Below are 13,533 nucleotides of genomic sequence, written 5' to 3'. Positions count from 1 at the left end.
TTAGAACTACAGCAGTGATAAAAGCTGTGAAGGTGCGAATTCAAAGAAATCCCAAACGTAAGCAGAAACTGTTGGCCCTTCAGATGGGGTTAAGCAGAACCACGGTGAAAAGGGTGTTAAATGAAGACTAAGGGCTTCGGGCATATCGAAGAAAAACAAGACATTGTTTGAATGCTCGTCTAATGGACCTGAGACTGAAGAGATGCCGCGCTTTGTTGAAGCGGTACGCGGGAAAAAAATATCGGGAAATTCTTTTTTCGGATGAAAAATTTTTTACCGTAGAAGAGAGCTACAACAAACTAAATGATAAGGTGTACGCACACAGTAGTGAAGAAGCGAGCAACCGTATTCCGCGTGTCCAACGAGGTCATTTTCCATCCTCGCTCATGGTATGGTTGGGAGTTTCTTATTGGGGCTTAACAAAGGTACATTTTTGTGAGAAAGGTGTAAAAACGAATGCAGTTGTGTATCAAAATACAGTCCTGACGAACCTTGTGGAACCTGTTTCTCATACCATGTTCAATAACAGGCACTGGGTATTCCAACAAGATTCGGCGCCAGCTCATAGAGCGAAGAGCACACAAGACTGGCTGGCGGCGCGTGAAATCGACTTCATCCGGCACGAAGACTGGCCCTCCTCCAGTCCAGATTTGAATCCGTTAGATTACAAGATATGGCAACACTTGGAGGAAAAGGCGTGCTCAAAGCCTCATCCCAATTTGGAGTCACTCAAGACATCCTTGATTAAGGCAGCCGCCGATATTGACATGGACCTCGTTCGTGCTGCGATAGACGACTGGCCGCGCAGATTGAAGGCCTGTATTCAAAATCACGGAGGTCATTTTGAATAAACTTTAGTGTCAAAAGAATCTATGTTTTGTTAAGTTCATTTTGGTATATGAATGGTTACATAATGAATAAACTTGTTTCAATTATTTTACATTAAACATGTGACAGAATTTATGACCTGACTAGGTATATATATATCTATCCTTTTTCCTTTGTCGTATTACTCTTGTTAGAGCGGTCGTCATTCAGCATCATTGTTGTGGGCAGATGGGTGAAATAGCGCCTTAGCTTACCAGCGCTGGATAGGTTGGATAGGTGGGTGTAAAATTGAATAAACTGTTCCGAAATTGCGTCTTGCCCACTTGACATCACGTAACGGCTCGCCACACATATATTTATTTCATTACTAGCTGACCCGGCAGACTTCGTAGTGCCTCAATCGATAAATAAAAGACCTAAACTTTTGTATAAAATAAACGCATCAAAGGGAAATCAAAATTATTATTTTTATTTAATTCCGAGCATTTTCATATTTAGCAACTTTTTAAACCTTCTCTGGACCTCCACAAATAATTCAGGACTAAAATTAGCCAAATCGGTCCAGCCGTTCTCGAGTTTTAGCGAGACTAACGAACAGCAATTCATTATTATATATATAGATTTGTTAAAGGCCAGATTAAGTTAAGATATTCTTAACAAAAAAAAAAACTTACTAGATCTGCCTTATTGCAACGTGATATAAGACAGACACTTCGGTACTTAAGCACAGTTTCATTTCTCAGCTCTTAGATATCAAGATGTTTATTCCAATTATCTTAGTTGTTGTTTGTGTCTTGTTGCTATTCTATTCCATCGCTGAGCGTCACAGTAATGTTCCTTTGTGTAATAATTATCTGCCTGTTATTGGACATACCCACATGATTATCGGGGGCGGTAAAAGTAGGTTTTTCATTCAATTCGTTTTTCGTCATTAAGTTTCGTCGGAAGGTTTAATTTTTGTTTATTACATGTAATAATATAGTATTCCCCGACGCTCATCAGTTTTAGCAATGCTAGAACTATTAGACAGAAATAACTACTTTTACGGTTTGAGCTCGCTGTTATTCTCTTTATTTAAATTTATTTCGAATATTTTACCGTCTGTTTTTATTTTTATTGCCCTTGTAGGCAGACGAGCATACGGCCCACCTGATGGTGAGTGGTTATCGTCGCCCATGGACTTCAGCAATGCCAGGGGCAGAGCCAAGCCGCTGCCTACCGTTAAAATATAATGTTATATAATTATTATATATTAAATATTACTAAATGTTAATAAATTCTATGAATGAAATAAAATTACACGCTAATATATATTATTAAATATTATTGTGATGACCGTTCACCAACAAAAATTTTGTGTGTTGAGCGTTTAAGGCAAAACATTTAAAACATTATCAGATAGTCGCTGGGCAATGCCGGGGAAATGTTGGATGTCCCTAAGCGACACTGATTACTCATTTTCACACCGTGCGCATTTTGGCTTCAAAGGCTAGCTTCAAAACATAATAAGCACTGTAATACAAGTTGATGACCCAAGTTGATTACAGCAGCTCTAGGCGATTAAGTCTCGTAATTCATTAGTACTATTTTATACATTGAGAATTTTTTATTTTACTATACCTATATATACAAAACGAACAATAATGAGCTTTCTTTCTATGTTTATTCACACTTTTCAGGATTACTGCAAACTATGAAATATGCATGCGAAGAGTCAAACAAGAAGGGCGGTGTCGCGATTCTAAGATTAGGACTCTCAAATTACTATTGTATGTAGATTTTTTTATCAATTAAGACGAATATAAATGTAACCACTAATAATGAATGTATTAGTAATGCATTTAAGATTAAGCCGCTAAAGTAATTTTAGTTATGATCAGTGAAAATTGAAGAAAATATTAATTTGGAATAACTTTGGAATAAATAGTATTTCTAAGTAAAATTTAACCTTTAATTTAATATAAATAGTTTAAGGCAGGTAAAGGGGGTCTTTGGGATTTGCCAAATGCTTAACTGTGTTACTGGCATTGTCGAGGTTCATGTGCAACACTAACCATTCGCTACCGGCTTGTTTGCCCTCGAAGGTAATGAAAGTATATAAAAAATAACCAAATGGTGAGTCATGAACAAGTCTGCGCATTAATGATTAGTTTTCCGTAAATTATAAAACCACAAAAAAATATACTAAGAAGTATATAATCAAATTACTTTACATGTTGATTACAGTTATAACAGACCCAGAAGACAATTTGACAGTAGCCAACGGCACACTTCAGAAACATTTTGTCTATCAGTTCGCGAGCAACTGGTTGGGGGATGGTCTCATCACGTCATCAGGTGAGTTTGATTTTGAAAATTCTCTAAAAATAGTGAGCATCGAGTGCTTTTATTTATTTATTTTTTATTGTCTTTGTGGGCAGACGAGCATACGGCCCACCTGATGGTAAGTGGTCACCGTCGCTCATGAACGTCAGCAATGCCAGGGGCAGAGCCAAGCCGCTGCCTACCATTAAGTATTCTCCGCAAGCCTCGTTTGAAGAAGGACACGTCATAGCGCTCGGAAAACACCGTGGAGGGGAGTTCATACCAAAGCCGGAAGGTACATGGCAAAAAAGATCTTTGACAAGAAAAGATCTTGCTTGTTGGTTGGTTGGTGGTCATCGATACTTCTAGGCATCACCACGTATATGCGCCCACCCACACCAAGACGAAAGGTCGAAATTTCAATTGTAACATTTTTTTTATTGCTTAAATGGGTGGACGACCTCACAGCCCATCTGATGTTAAGTGGTTTGAAACTCATAGGTATCTACAACGTAAATGCGCCACCCACATTGAGATATAAGTTCTAAGGTCTCAGTATGGTTACAACGGCTACCCCAACCTTCAAACCGAAACGCATTACTGCTTCACGGCAGAAATAGGTAGGGTAGTGGTACCTACCCGCGCGGACTCACAAGAGGTATCTACCACCAGTGATTACGCAAAATATAATTTTGCGGATTTGATTTTTATTACACGATGTTATTCCTTCACCGTGGAAGTCAATCGTGAACATTTGTTAAGTACTTATTTCATTAGAAAAATTGGTACCCGCCTGCGGGATTCGAACACCGGTGCATCGTTACATACGAATGCACCGGACGTCTTATCCTTTAGGGCACGACGATCTACACAGTCCATACTGACTTGCAGGGGCATTGTGTATAAGTCAGTATTCATGCTATGATGAATTTCAGGGGAGACATGGAAGCGTCACCGCAAACTATTGAACCCAGCGTTCAGTCAGCAAATGTTAAACATCTATACAGTTGTATTCAACCGTAAATCCAGAAATGTGATTTCCGCCATCGAAATCCAAATGAAGAGCGGCCCGGTGCTTATCGACACAGTTTTCAGGGAAATGGCTTTAAATACATTATTATGTGAGTAGCGTCGTTTTAATCATTTTGTTGGCGAACAAATAGGTCTTAGCTGCCACTGTTGATTATGTACTACAACTACTGCGCTGTCGCTTTGACTCCGAAGTGGGTCTTGGCTTCCGACAATAAACGATGATTAGCTTAGTCGATAGTGATGATGTTACCTCGTAAATCTATTTACAATATTTGGGTCATAAATTAATATGCAAACAACTATGTATATCTAATAATAACACTAGACGGCATAGCCCAACGTTGTGTTCCTTGCGAGATGTAAAATGAACACAATAGCCAGGTATCTTGTGAAAAGGGTGATGATGCCAGTGCCGTATTACAAGATCCTAGTCGTAATCGGTACCGAGAAAGTGTGGGCTTATTGCAAACGTATTCACTCAAGCCATGTATGTTGAACATCATTGACAAAATCGCAGTTTAGACTTTTGCGTGAATTTGCTTTTAGATTCTATATTCGGTAGCACAAAACATTAGATATCTATTTCATTCTATGAATTTTCCAATACAGCAACGGCATTCGGCATAGAAGTGGAAGATTCTGATTTCAACAAGAAGTATATTCATGCTGTTGATGTATTATTGGCCCTGCTGACACGTAGGTTCCAGAACTTTCTATTGCACTATTCGTTCTTTTACAAACTGAGCGCTTTAAAGAAAAAAGAGGAAGAAGTGATCGAGACAATACTAACGGCGTCGAAAAAGGTGAGGGCATCATCACATTTAGCGTAGCGTTCGCATGGACTTTCACATATTTTCACCAGACAAAAGATGACAAAATATTTGAAGGATCCGGAGGAGCTCATCAGATGCGTATTGGAAGCAGTAGGACTGTGAGTGAGAGTTGACTGTGAGTGCGAGAGACCAACGCTGAAACATTTCCTTAGCTTGGCAATCCAAATATGGAAAATGCATCCATGTCGTATACATCTTCAGATGTCTGCGAAAGAATTATTGGAGCTCTCGTTCTCTTTCGTGTCCCGCACTCACTTTCACTTAGACAGTACAATCGCAGAAGTCTCACTTCGCTCTGTAGCCATTGAGTATCATCCATTCCAGTTTTCTATAGAAGGATAAAAAATTAGATCTTTTTTATTTTTTCATACTTTTGGGACATTTTATAAAAGTGAAATTAACTTCTGTGGCGGGTAGCCATCATTCAACGCAAGATAATTGACAGATGCCTGAATCTCGCTTACGACATTTTCAAGATAAAGCGCATATATACAAGTTCCGAACAACAACATTCGGACCGTCGGTCTACCGAGCAATATCATCCGCTCGGTAGAAGATCTTCCCTTTGTCGTATATCTCTCCCAAACTGGTGACCTGCGACGTGATGTGAACACGCAACCTTCTGATTCATCATCAGCGCATCAAGAACTTCGGCTACCACAATCCCCGCATTCTCGCAGATAAAAGCAAGTCATCGACAGTCGTCCCACAGCAAGCCAGCATCGCAGCCTCAACAGGACCATCGCAGCCGACTCACCGCGCTTCCTGGCCCTACGGCACGCACCTACACTGCCTCATCGCGCAGCATTCAAGCTCAGTCTCGACTCACCGCAGACTTCGAGCAGCACTGGCGACAATCACGCAGCATTCAAGCTCAGCCTCGACTCACCGCAGGCTTCGAGCAGGACTGGCCCTTGCAAGCTAATCTCAGCACGGACAACGCTAACTAAAAATGATACGACCTCCAGTCTCGGAGGGGAGTGATGTGGCGGGTAGCCATCATTCAACGCAAGATAATTGACAGATGCCTGAATCTCGCTTACGACATTTTCAAGATAAAGCGCATATATACAAGTTCCGAACAACAACATTCGGACCGTCGGTCTACCGAGCAATATCATCCGCTCGGTGGAAGATCTTCCCTTTGTCGTATATACCCAAAACTTCTGTATTAAAAACCAGAATTAGTATTAAAACCAGTTTATTTAATAACCAATCTCTTTTTTTAAATAATTCAAATACTGAAAACTTTTGCTTAATAGAAATGTAGCTACTTATCTATATTTTTGTTTGTGATCGTCTTCACTTTGCTCGCGCATCTTTCGTCCGTCTAGCGAGCTTATTTTATTTATATATTTTATTTATTTAATTTCATTATTTTTTTTAATAAAAGTAACTACATTTAGCGATTTTGTAAATTCAATGAATTGATTGTTAGTACTATTTATGTTTTCTTTTATATAATTAGATCTTGTGTGCAATTTTCAGGTCATAAAAAATAAACGGGAAGCTTTGAATAAAGAACGATCTAACGAAAATGGCTATGCCACTGCTACGTAACCTAGAAACTGTTAATTATTTATTTCAACGTCGAGTTCAATTTTATACTTGTGCTAATTATTTAATGATCATCATCATTAAATAACTCATTTAACGATCATCATCATTAAATAACTCACTTAATGATCATCTGCTCAAAAATTTGAAACATCATATTGGTTATCGTCTAAACAAGACGTCTGGTGCATTCGTGTCAAACACATGCCTCAAAGATAATAAAGAACAAATTTTCAACAAACTAAATCAGTGTTAGATAAAATTTCATCTAAATCTGTTTCCGAACTTTTTAAGCTAGTGTATCTGCCATTGAATTTAATTCTTGTTTTTCGAATTTATATTTTAGTCAAACGCAAATGACAAAAACCTATATATCAGTGATATATTATTGATATGATATATTTTTTATTGGTGGCAGGGCCTCTGTGAGTCCTCACAGGTAGGTACCACCACTCCGCCTATTTTTGCCGTGAAGCAGTAATGCGTTTCGGTCTGAAGGGTGGGATAGCTATTGTAACTATACTGAGACCTTACAACTTATATCTCAAGGTGGGTGGCGTATTTACGTTTTAGATGTCTATGGACTCCAGTAACCACTTAACGCCAGGTCCTATCTATGACCTCGTCCACCCGTCTAAGCAATAAAAAAAAAGGTTTATAACCTTGACAAGTCTGCCGCCTAGGAAGTATGCAATGCGCAAATCTGTTCGGTAGTCGATCGTATTCGTGTGATCGTAAAGTTTGGGGCTGCACTGCTCTTTCGGTTTCGGTTGGGCGGTTCTCTTCGAGTTATAATTTCATCAAACGTTACAGAAAGAAAATTCAAATCAATGTTAGAGCTGCTCTTGAAAGACTCGGATGGCCATGCCTTAACGGACGAAGAGATCAGGGATGAAGTCGATACACTTATACTTGCTGGATCTGATACATCGTCACAGCTCACGTTGGTTGTCGTGATGGTATTGGGCTCATACCCTGAAATCCAGGATAAAGTTTACCAGGAGTGAGTTTATAGTTTATATTTATGAAAACAATTTGTAGAATTTTTTAGTTTCGAATACAGAAGGTATTCGAATATTTCTTAATTCCATCTTGCTCAGTACATTGTACAGAAGCTTATCATTGAAGTCAATTAAGCTGGCTGGCTGTCTTTTTTTGCCTACCTATGCTGATAGCCTTAAGAGGCTATTTCGACTTCGCCCTAACATGAAGGTGAGCTCACGGGGCTCTAAACGGAGTGTTGCTAACACTGGCCCTAGCAAGAGCAGCGCTTTGCAGAATCTACCACCGGATCGGAAACGCGACCCACTGAGAAGATCCAGCGAGAGACTCAGTGGGCTGTGTCTATGGGTTAATTCGCTCGCCGAGCCCTTCGTCGCAAGCGACGAGTTCGAGGCCGACGGACGGTGACCATTGCTTGTGGTACCTAAAAGCACCGTTAATGAATCGGAATGATCCGTAATGACCTGTATTGGGTGACTTCGACTATTTACCATTCGGTCTACAGGATCGGGTATGTAATTCCCAGCGGCCACGACAAGAGGGTTCTCATGTCGTGCCGCCTTCTCAGGGTGGCGCAATGATACCAACTGTAGATACTCACTGACTGAGTCAAGCTCCAGGTCATCATGGAGGTCCATGTTCCTTAGGAACCATGGTGCTCCGACGGCTATCCTGTAAAAACGAGATTGAATAACTTGAAAGGGTTTCAAGTTGGTGCGGGCCGCGTAAGCGAATACCTACTACACTTGCATACACGTCATGACGGGGCTTATGCAAGTTTTGTAGAGTATCATCTTATTTCCGTCCCCACATCAAAACGGTACGCGACCGTGCCGCCTTCATATTAGGACGGTTCTACCCTATGATTTGCAAACGAAGCAAATTGTCCCTTCGAAATAAGATGATACTCTACAAAACTTGCATAAGCCCCGTCATGACGTGTACGTGTATGTATGTAGTAGGTATTCGCTTACGCGCCCCGCACTAACTTGAAACCCCTTCAAGTTATTCAATCTCGTTTTTACAGGATAGCCGTCGGAGCACCATGGTTCCTAAGGAACGTGGACCTCCATGATGACCTGGAGCTTGACTCAGTCAGTGAGTATCTACAGTTGGTATCATTGCGCCACCCTGAGAAGGCGGCACGACATGAGAACCCTCTTGTCGTGGCCGCTGGGAATTACATACCCGATCCTGCAGACCGAATGGTAAATAGTCGAAGTCACCCAATACAGGTCATTACGGATCATTCCGATTCATTAACGGTGCTTTTAGGTACCACAAGCAATGGTCACCGTCCGCCTCGAACTCGTCGCTTGCGACGAAGGGCTCGGCGAGCGAATTAACCCATAGACACAGCCCACTGAGTCTCTCGCCGGATCTTCTCAGTGGGTCGCGTTTCCGATCCGGTGGTAGATTCTGCAAAGCGCTGCTCTTGCTAGGGCCAGTTTTAGCAACACACTGTTTTGAGTCCCGTGAGCTCACCTTCATGTTAGCTTAAGGCTATCAGCATAGGTAGAATGTCCGCACGGATTGTTTCCACAATGTTAGCTCAATTCAGCCACGAAGTAGTCAAGCTTTCCGATTCGAATGGTAGAGCTGTAGAACGTGAAGTAATCATGGCTTAAAAGATAAGGCATTCGGTGCATTTGTATAGAGCGATACGGCTGTGCCAGCGTTCGAAATTCGCAAGCAGGTACCTTTTCAGTACACTGCGGGTTTAATTAAGGACGGGTAGGTACCACTGCCCTGCTGATCTCTGCCGTCGAACAGTAATGCGGTTTGAAGGGAGGGGCAGCCGTTGTAACTTTACTGAGACCTTAGAACCCATATCTCAAGGCGAGGGGCGGCATTTACGTTGTAGATGTCTATGGGCTCTCATAGCTGTGGGCTGTGAGGTCGTCCAACCATCTATGCCATAAAAATAATAATAATAAAAATGTACTTAATACTACTTCGTGAACGACATACTGGATGGAGGAATAATATCGTGTAATAGGAATCAATCCCGAAAAAACGATGAGTATTACTACCCTACCTATTTCTGCTGTGAAGCAGTAATATGTCCTAGCTTAAAGAGTGGGGCAGCCCCTGTACAATAGAACTGAGACTAGAAGTCATGCCGAAAGTTAGGCGGTGGCATTTACGTTGGTTATTTCTATGAGTTTCGGTAACCACTTAACACCAGGTGGGTCTAGGGACCATCCCAAGTGAGCGGGTGACCATCTGAGCTAGCTATTTGAAAATAAACATACTGAAGTAAAACACATAATGAAATTTGGGACGACGTGTTCAAAACGTGAAAACACTAAACTGTTACTCCCTAACTTATATCTGTTCCGTTTTATGAAGCTTACAAAATTAATTTCATCAAAAATATTATTATTAGATACATACAACAAATCAGCTTAAGCATTACTGTGCGACAAAAAAATATGATTAAAATCTAATTTTATTGCAGAGTTGCATCAGTGTGCGGAGTTTCGGATGATGATGTAGAAAAACACCACCATCCGAGATTAGTTTACACAGAAGCTGTTCTGAAGGAAACGTTAAGACTATATCCGACCATTCCACTTGTTTTGAGAAAGCCGGAAAATGAAATAAAACTAAGTACGCTTGGACTTTGGACCTATATCATCATTCTCCTGCCATTCTCCTCCTCCCAGTCCCCTGGGGTCGGCGCAACATATTTTCTCCTTCCATAATCCGCTATCATATACCATTTCTTCGTTCACTCCCCTCTTACGCAAATCGTCTTTCACGCAATCCATCCATTTCTTCTTAGGTCTACATCTTCCTCTATATCCTTCCACATTCATAGTTAATACTCTCTTACCAACCTGATTGCTGTGTGTGGTGGGCGCCTAAGAATACCCCTAACCCAAACTTAGCTCATGTGTGTCGTAGAAGGCGACTAAGAGTCAAAGACTGACCAAAGCCAATAATACTAGGCCCAAGGTCAACAAAAGCATTCCCAAGAAGGGTTGACGTCAGCATAAAACCTCAACCGGAGGCTGGTCCTAAAATTTTGCCAAAACTTAGAGCAACATGAAATGAATACGCTTGGACCTATTATACAATAATCCATAAATTTATTAATTTTAAAGAATAAAGAATACTCAACTATTTATGGAATATTATAAATGGGTTCTTACCACGATTTTCACATTTCACGACAACCCGTTACATAGGGTGTATAATGTGGATAGCGGGATGTGTCTGGTCTTCCATTAATTCTAAATAAAAAAATTATAAAAACATTTACGTTTTCCACTGTTAGAAAGTATCATCGTATCGATTCTCAGTTCCTGTGCCAATTATATGATATAATTAGCGCTTCGACATCATGTCACAAGTTGGGCAGAATTTGCGAATGTTCCCAATTTCCCGACCGGCGGGAAATGTCGACTATAGCCCTCTGTCGCCTGTAGCCCCTGTTACCCCAAATTTTAGTGATATTAAAAAAAATTGTTATAAGCATGAAGGGTAAAATAAATTTTAATTGTTTATCCAAAGTTCTTTCAAATACATAAGCGACTTTAATTTAGTCATAAATTCATACACGTACAATGAAACATGAATAAGTACATGCACTAACACACACAATTATGTTATTTCTTCAGAGAACTACACGATACCGGCCAACAGTAACTGCGTGTTGGGTATTTATGGTCTGAACCGCCACCCAGTGTGGGGCCCTGACGCGCACACGTTCCGACCAGAGCGCTGGTTGGAGCCCGGAGGTGTGCCCGACGACCCTAATGCATTCGCAGGATTCAGCGTCGGGAAACGGAATTGTATCGGTAAGCTTTATTGGAAATGTATTTACTGAACGTCCAGGCATACCGTAAGCAAATAATTAGGTAAACATGTAAACGGCTTGTCAATTTCTACCGCGATTGCTAAGATCGACCAATTAGATCAAGGAATCACCAATGCATTTCGGGTCATTATATGGTTTTAGGGTGTTATTATTTATAAAAAAAACATATTTATCTCCGACAGAAGATTTTCGGTCCATTTTTTTCATCACTAGAGCTTCCGTTCCGTCGAACGCCTCATCCGTGTTTATCGCGATTGTTAAGATCATTAATTAGGTCAAGTAATGACCGGTATATCTCGGGTCTTTACACGGATCTCAGTGTTATTTATGATGTCGACGAGTGATCAGATAAGTCTACCCCATTCAAATATCTGAAGAAGTTTTTTTGTCATGACATTTTTTTCCCAATTTTAAACTTTCAATGGCTCTCTTGTAAAGTTGCAAAAATATCGCTTAAATCAAATGGCCTTTCACGCCTCGATGTCAAAAAATCCTTAAACAATATATATTGCTCTCCGACAGAATTGCTTTGGCTCCAGTATTTCCGTCATCGTACCAAGCAGTTAGCTTCCGATCTCTAGAACTAATACTAACTAATAGTTCCAGTTGTTACGTATCATCGCTATTATATTATAAGGTTTTCAACAAAAACGCAAGATTCATCCTCTCGGTCCATCAACTCTATAACTTTTACCGGTTATTAATATCTATATATTAATACGTGAAGCAAAAACTTTGTATCCCTTTTTACGAAAATTGCGCGGACGGAGTAGTATGAAATTTTCCACACTTATAGAGAATATAGAGAAGAAGTGCACAATGCTAATATTTTTTTAAATTAATGCATAAAAGATACATTAAATCAATAAAGAAAACATTACACACACTACCATGTATTTGACGCACACACGCATTCATAATATTTATTTATTGTCAAACTTTTGTTCTTGACGTCTGTGGTCAAATTGAGAATAGATTAAATATTGTTTCTCTTTATTAATATTTTTCTATAGTAAGTATTCTAAGTAGTCTTGGCGAAATTTGTGATTATAGAAGTATATAGTCTTCGAAAATACAATCATAATAATGTACAAACTTACAATTCCAATTAATTATAGTCGAAAATTATAATTTGCGTAATTACTGGTGGTAGGACCTCTTGTGAGTCCGCGCGGGTACCACCACCCTGCCTATTTCTGCCGTGAAGCAATAATGCGTTTCGGTTTGAAGGGTGGGGCAGCCGTTGTAACTATACATGAGACCTTAGAACTTGTATCTCAAGGTGGGTGGCGCATTTTACGTTGTGGATGTCTATGCGCTCCAGTAACCACTTAACACCAGGTGGGCTGTGAGCTCGTCCACCCATCTAAGCAATAAAAATAAAAAATAAAAATTTCGACTACTGCGGGACCTCAAGTTATAATAATTTCGCATATTTGAAATATGAATCCATTAAAGTTCAATTTTGAAACTTATATTTTGACAGGTAAAACCTACGCTCTCATATCGACGAAGATCACACTGGCGCATTTAATACGAAGATACAAAGTTACTGCAGATATATCTAAGATTGAATTCAAAATGGATGTGATTATGACACCTTCAGACAACTGCTACGTTGATTTTGAGTTAAGAAATGGAACGACTACTTAAACGTTACTATGTCTCGTGAGGAACCCTTCGTCATGACTTTTGATATTGGTATAAAAATAAAGAGTATAAAACAACTGTAACTGAATGCCGATTATTTTTTAATAAATTATTCTAGTTGTCCTCTCTTTCTTCAATACAGGCTCTGAATTAATCTCAACGCCTAACTACCTTTTTTTTTTATGGTTGAAGGATTACTGGTGGCCCGGAGGCCTTTCCACTTTCACCAGGACAGGTGGGCGAGCAAAGGCTCAGCCAGGAGGGGTGGGATTTGCTAACAGCTACCCGAGCGCCTCCGAAGGAGACCTAACAACTCAAGAGTAGCTGCTTCGCGAATGAATCTACTACCGGATCGGAATCGCGACCCGCTGAGAAGATCCGGCGAGAAACTCAGCGAGCTGATTCATGGGTTAGGTTGCACGGCGAACTCTTTGTCGAGTTCGACGAGTACGGTTACCGAGGTCCCTAAGCCTGCTCCTAGAGCTGAAGACGTCTAGTGCA

At 40.3% G+C, this 13,533-nt stretch overlaps 1 protein-coding gene across 1 annotated transcript; it reads left to right on the top strand.

Annotated features, from left to right (window-relative positions):
- The first annotated feature begins 1,543 nt into the window (after nucleotides 1–1,543).
- LOC149499772 (cytochrome P450 4c21-like) lies at nucleotides 1,544–13,131 on the top strand. The gene is made up of 10 exons (XM_089738790.1): nucleotides 1,544–1,728; nucleotides 2,508–2,597; nucleotides 3,055–3,165; nucleotides 4,068–4,253; nucleotides 4,774–4,967; nucleotides 6,486–6,553; nucleotides 7,372–7,557; nucleotides 10,018–10,169; nucleotides 11,183–11,362; nucleotides 12,869–13,131. Exons 1-10 carry the CDS (start codon nucleotides 1,587–1,589, stop codon nucleotides 13,033–13,035), a joined length of 1,476 nt encoding a protein of 491 aa, XP_089594916.1. The 5' UTR covers nucleotides 1,544–1,586; the 3' UTR covers nucleotides 13,036–13,131.
- Nucleotides 13,132–13,533: the final 402 nt, after the last annotated feature.

This window comes from Bombyx mandarina, chromosome 26, assembly GCF_030267445.1.
Source record: "Bombyx mandarina strain Sakado chromosome 26, ASM3026744v2".
NCBI classification, from domain to species: Eukaryota; Metazoa; Arthropoda; class Insecta; order Lepidoptera; family Bombycidae; genus Bombyx; species Bombyx mandarina.
This window is presented reverse-complemented; position numbering and strand designations above follow the sequence as displayed.